Source organism: Alligator sinensis, unplaced genomic scaffold (assembly GCF_000455745.1).
Source record: "Alligator sinensis unplaced genomic scaffold, ASM45574v1 scaffold772_1, whole genome shotgun sequence".
In the NCBI taxonomy this organism is placed as follows: domain Eukaryota; kingdom Metazoa; phylum Chordata; order Crocodylia; family Alligatoridae; genus Alligator; species Alligator sinensis.
The window spans coordinates 779053-784969 of record NW_005842695.1 but is presented as its reverse complement, the minus strand read 5'-3'; the positions used below and the strand labels follow the sequence as shown (position 1 = coordinate 784969).

The 5917-nt window shown below is 40.1% G+C and overlaps 1 protein-coding gene across 3 annotated transcripts in view; it reads right to left on the bottom strand.

Annotated features, from left to right (window-relative positions):
* Positions 1 to 5917, bottom strand: part of GNA12 (G protein subunit alpha 12) — a 57429-nt gene that overhangs the window by 2588 nt on the left and 48924 nt on the right. Inside the window, exons 3-5 of one of the 3 annotated variants that reach the window (XR_003096331.1) lie at positions 5126 to 5176; positions 1578 to 4023; positions 412 to 516 (exon numbers count right to left, since the gene is read on the bottom strand). Coding sequence is in view for 1 of the 3 variants with exons in the window: in XM_006034048.3 (XP_006034110.2) it covers positions 3454 to 4023; positions 5126 to 5176 (621 nt within the window). In the remaining 2 variants the exon portion in view is untranslated. Of the gene's footprint in view, positions 1 to 10; positions 517 to 1426; positions 4024 to 5125; positions 5177 to 5917 lie in introns of those variants that run through there. The other 2 variants (XR_003096330.1, XM_006034048.3) reach the window with 2 other exon arrangements.

Below are 5917 nucleotides of genomic sequence, written 5' to 3'. Positions count from 1 at the left end.
CCCCCCACCTGCTTTGCAGCACCCTGCTGTTGCCCCTCACACCCAACCCGCAGCCCCCTGACCCACCCCAGGCCTGCCGGAGGGGGCCCCAGCTGCCCCCCACCCCGACTCCTCCAGGTCCTATTTATCCCAAAGGCTGCGGGAGGCAAAATGAGTCTGAGTAAGCCCTGGCCCTGCCCTCTGGACAGGGCTTAGGGTTTTGCACCCTTTAGGCAAGCAGCTAATTGCAGGCTGGAACTCTGTCAGCCCGCAGAAGGCTGTTTGCAAAAGGGGAAAAATCCACTTTTTTCTCCTGTGCAGGAAATGGAAAACCCAGATCCCTGATGATTGTGTAGTACTGCTTGAGACAGAAGGCTTAAATTACAGATCTATGGAGATCATTCAGATCTTAGGAAACCCAAGGGCACTGACCATGAGAACCACACCAGATCTTCTACCAAAGCTGAGAGAGATGCACTGCAATCTTGATTTGTGGAGTAAGAAAAGTTCCTCAGCAGTTCCCTGTTCTTGGACCAGCTGTGTGAAGAAATACCGCCAGATTACAGTCAAAGTAACCCAAAGGGCTGAACAGTACCTGGGCATCAATGACAACTAGATGCATTGGAGCTATGCCCCTCACTGCATCAGGAGGAAAGTGGGGCTGAAGTGATTCTCTTGGATCTCTACATGCTAACATAACAGTGCAAAGCAGCCGCATCATGCCAGAAGGAATGGCTATTTACTACTCAATTAAACCAGCTTGTTATCAAACTGTCAAGATTATACATGGGAAACCCAGGATTACACTTTTCAGGGTGCAACTATAGTAAGTTAAACGTTACCTTACAAACTATACACTGCATTTATTTGCTTTTTAGTTCTTTTAAAGAGATAAGGAGACCAAGAATACAAAACTTTAAGCGCTCATTAAATGAATAATTCAATCTCTTAATTAAAAATTACAGTAGATTTCATATGTAAAACAAACACCTCTAGGAAAATATTAAAGGGAATGTTTTATCAAATAATTTAAGCAAGTACATTTTCCCATCCAGAACACTTGTGAAATAGCGCAGCAGACGCATACAAAAAAAAAATCAACTGGGAAGTGAGGTTACTTTATTGCCTCCTGAAGTCCTCTATAGAGCAGAGGCTCCTGCTGGCAAAGTCTATACTTGAATGCTGAAGCAAAAAAAAAAAAAAAAAAAAAAAAATCTTTACATCTAGTTTAACCAAATAATGAATGGACAAGTTCAGCGAAAATGCATTTCACTTGATCCCCTAGCTGCTATTTGTATCAGTTCATGTTAAAAGCATTTACCTTTCCAAAATGTAACTGCTGAAGCAGTTCTCCCATCTAAACCACTGCAGAACATTCCCGGTGGGACAGAGACTTGCTCCCTTCCTCTGTTAACAAATTGCTAATTATAGTGAAGAGAGTTAAAAAAAAAAAAAAAAAAAAAAAAAAAAAAAAAAAAAAAAAAAATTGGTCCTGGGAAATAAGACTTCTTACTAATGCAATTAATTGCTGTTTAAATGTGCCATGTAGAAGAAGTGTAATTTTAAACAGAAATAGATTTTTGTCTGCAGTTCCTTACCAGTTTACTTTACCAACACTTTATTTGCATTATACAGCACTAACGCCACCACATCCTTTTCCACTCCTGAGGCCTGCAGAAAGAAAACGACAAGTATTTTTTCTGCATTAGGAAGCTCTATTCACAAAACAAATCCTGATAGGAACTTCTGCAAACCACAAAGGAAACAGGATTCCAGATTTTATCCAAGCTAAAAAGCACAACAGGACCCTGGTTCTGGAGTTCTTTATAGAAAAACATTTCCCAGGAGATTTAACTGCAGCAGTTATGGTTGCTTATTCTGACATACCATTCCAGCCTCAAGGAGGACAAAACTCAAAGGGATATTGCTGACTTAGTACAGGTGGAGGCAGCCCTTAAAATGTTATTACAGAATGAATATAATGGTACCAATTGCACAGTAAACATGAGTTTGAAAGTTCCCTGAAAGACAACACTTCAGCACTGAAATAAAGGCAGATCTGAATTTTGTTCATGTACCTCATTGTAGCAGACAAGTTTGAAGTATTTGTACACAAAGAAAGGCACCTGACAGGTAACTACAAAAGTTTAGAGAGCTAGGAATTTAACAGTTCACATCAACATTATTCACAGCCTCTTGCAATTTCACTCACACACACACACACACACACACACACACACACACACACACACACACACACACACACACACACACACACACACACACACACACACCATCGCCTAAAATGGGCAATTCTAGACTTGACTGCTTATTTATAAACTATATGTGCATTAAGATAGGTTAACAATCCCACTAAGAGACGGATTAAGGGCTAGTTTTACAGCAGAGTCCTGCTGCGCAAATATAATCAGTGCAGCTGTAGAATTGGGATCTCTGTAGTGTGTTCGGTTTTCCTATAAAGGTAAGCAGTTAGGAACAGATCAAGCAGCTGCTGTACTACCAAAACCATTTTTTTTTGCAAAGCTTAAAATCAGCTGCCACACTGAAGACAGATAAAGCCCTGCCATCTGAGATGGGAGCTTTACAAATACTGCTAACTGCAGGTGAGAGAAAAGTGAAATTTCTAGAAATTCAACACTGAACTAGAGCACCCACTAAGTGAAGTTGTGTGGTCAAATATTCTAGTAGAGGCCTCAAAGCTGTACTACCGAAGTCAGTTTCCCAATGGATGTAAAACACAGTACACGTAGTGCAAAATAAAACTTTGTCCACGTCAACCAGGCCTTAGTTCTTCATTTGACCCCAAACTGGCCTGCTGGGTTTCCTTTACACAGTCCTAGACTTGTGTTTTTGGATATAGATGCGAGATCTTCAGACAAGACGTGTGCATCCACCTTGGCAAAGGGACTCCAGATCCTTGGCAAACACTGCATACGCATGCAGATCTGGTTATGTGTTTAAGGACTGGGTGTAAAATTTTGATCAACTTGCTGCTTATTTTTCAATACAACTACCAATCTTGTTCTGATTTATGTCAGACCGATGAATTCAGCACCTTCTAACTACAGAGAAAGGCAGTCTGTATGGCTACTGTCCTTACAGAGTAATTTCCATTAAAAAGTGTCTTCCTTACATGGTTTGTCAAAGAAATTAGATTGTTCTATAAAGGCAGAAGGTAACTGTTATTCACTATTCCAACTGGGCATCAAACCTACAATGGCCACTTTTCAGTAGTGTCATTAGTTCAAATGATTCAGTAGCTAAGATTGTTTGATTTCTTCTGCCTATAGCGCCTGTTTGGACTGGCTAATTTACAGCATTCCTGAGCCAAGTAAATAGCATGGGTCTTAAACCACACGCAAGGGCCACGAAGATAAAAACAAAAACAGAACAAAAAAACCCAACTTTGAGCTATAACTCTGGTAGACTGCAATAAAACAAGGCTGCACTCTTTCACTGCAACATGATATCCTTCAGATTCTCTTGAAGGATTGTGTCCTTCACAGCATGAAACACAAAGCGGATGTTTTCAGTGTCTATGGCAGTGGTGAAGTGATGGAAGAGTGGCTTACTGCGGTTTCGCCTTTTTCTGTCAAAACACTGCACCAGGTAACGTTGAACATCTTCTAGCCGGTGAGGATCACCCCTGAAGTCCGAGAAATGCTTCTTAATGCTGACAGTCTTTACCTTCTCTATCAGAAGATCCATTTTATTGAGGAACAGGATGATAGAAACATTAAAGAACAGCTTGTTATTGACTATTGTCTCGAAGATGTTCATGGATTCCACCAGTCTGTTTGTGCGCCTGTCTTCCATGAGAACCTGATCATATTCACTGGAGGAGACCATGAACAGAATTGAAGTTATACCATCAAAACACTGGAACCACTTCTGCCGCTGAGACCTTTGTCCACCCACATCCACCATCTTGAAAGGTATTTTTTTAATGATGAAGTCGTGCTCTACAATTCCCTTGGTAGCTTTCCTAGCCAGCAAAATATCTTGCTTGCTTGGTAAATAATTCTGTAAAAAAACAAGAAGAGCGGCAAATGTCTCTGTTTACCATTTTAAAATATGAACTATTAGCTAGCACTTGAAGTGTAATGACGTGTTATTTTTGTGTTATAATGACCAATAATGCTGATGTTCTAAGAGGCTCTAGTTTAAGAGCTAAATGTTCAGTGCCTAGGTGAAGAACTTGAAAATTAAGTCCAAAATAATGGACTTGTTGACCAATGAACATATACTGAGAAGCTGCTCCTGGAAGATGCTGTTGAAACACGTCTGTAGGCCCACTAAATTCCTTCAAAACTTCATTCTTTCTGCATCTATAAATTCAACTCTCTAATTTCCTGACCAAAAACTTTTTCATCTTTAGGATATTCTTGCCCACAAGATTACTACCAATTAGGAATGCAGACATCCACCACCACATTAAATGCCTGTTTTAAAACTGAATCTACCAATACATTTGTTTTCAAGATGTTAAACAGTTTTGTAAGCCAAAGCATTCTCTCGAAGCAGATACTTATTAACAAGCATTAAGCGAAATTCTATTACAGATACAGTCTGGCCAGTCTCACCACTATGTACTGGGTCTGCAAATTCCTTTTTCACTGTACTACTTTTCAGAAGATTGCAAGTAATAACCCAGAAGGCATTTCACTCTTCCTCTCTTGGAGCCTTACAAGAACCTAATTCTTTTCTTTTTTTGCTACTCTAAAACATCAGCAACTAATACAACAAGCCATGGTTAGGCAGCAGCAACTACATGGTGCAAGTTTCCCACGAATGTTCCAGGCAGCAGAGCAGTATAAAACTGGGTGTGCTCCTGCTCCTGACATTGTGTGGGAGGAGAGAGAAAGGGAGAGAGATGTGTGTAAACAACGCACAAGCTGTATTCCTTTTTACCATTTGTCAATGCAAAAAGTGAAGCTTAAATTTAAAAAATCAGTCAAGTCCCTTTCATAGGTCAGGGTTTAATATGCTTCAAGGTGCCAAGATTTTCTAAATTAGAAAATGCAATTCTTTGATTACAGTTTTTCAACTGGGATATTAAATTATAGCGTCTGCAAATTTGCATACCCTAACTTTAACCTCAGTGGGATATAAAGTTATGCCTCACCAGCTGGCCAATCCGATCCAGGTTATCCAGGAAGTATTTCACCGATTCACCCTGTAGAAAGAGAGAGAAATAGGTCTTAATCTCGTATCTAGGGTTGCAAATCAAACAGCTGAAAACAATTATTGTTATCTGTTTGTTTTTCCACCGGGTGACATTTAAAAGTTAGTAAATTAATGCTTAAACTGCACTGGGTGTGTCTACAGGAAACCCTCATGTTGCAGTAGAATAACTCTACTGTGCATTAGCACTGCTGACAAAAACTGCGTTAATACCCAAGAGAATTAATTAATCTACTGCTCGTCAGCATCACATAAGAAACACTTGTCTGTGCTGATCTGCAGTAGCTCCAATCATAGCGTATTAAAGGTAGTACACGTAATTAGAGGTACTAAATTTGATGCGCCATAATCACGGTGCATTAACGGATGTGTAGATGTGCCCACTGTGATGTATTCAGAGGGGTGTAATAAAAACAGCACTGCCTATTTTAACTTGAAGCAAACTTTCAGGAATGCAACTGAAGCACTTTTAACACGACAACAAGTGTAGGCAACAGCATCACTTGTGTTATATCTCCCCTGAATACCATCCTCTACATATTACCTAAAGAAACTGAGAGAGCTTAGAGCAATGGCTTAGAGAATACATACATGTCTGTATCCTATCAATGTTAGTAATACAGTTACCTACCTTTACTGAAAATAGCATGTTTGTTTTAAAACTTCATGGCAAGGTCAGCACTTCTTATGCATTAGCTAGTGGGAGGGGGGGGGGGGGGGGGGGCGCTTTTCT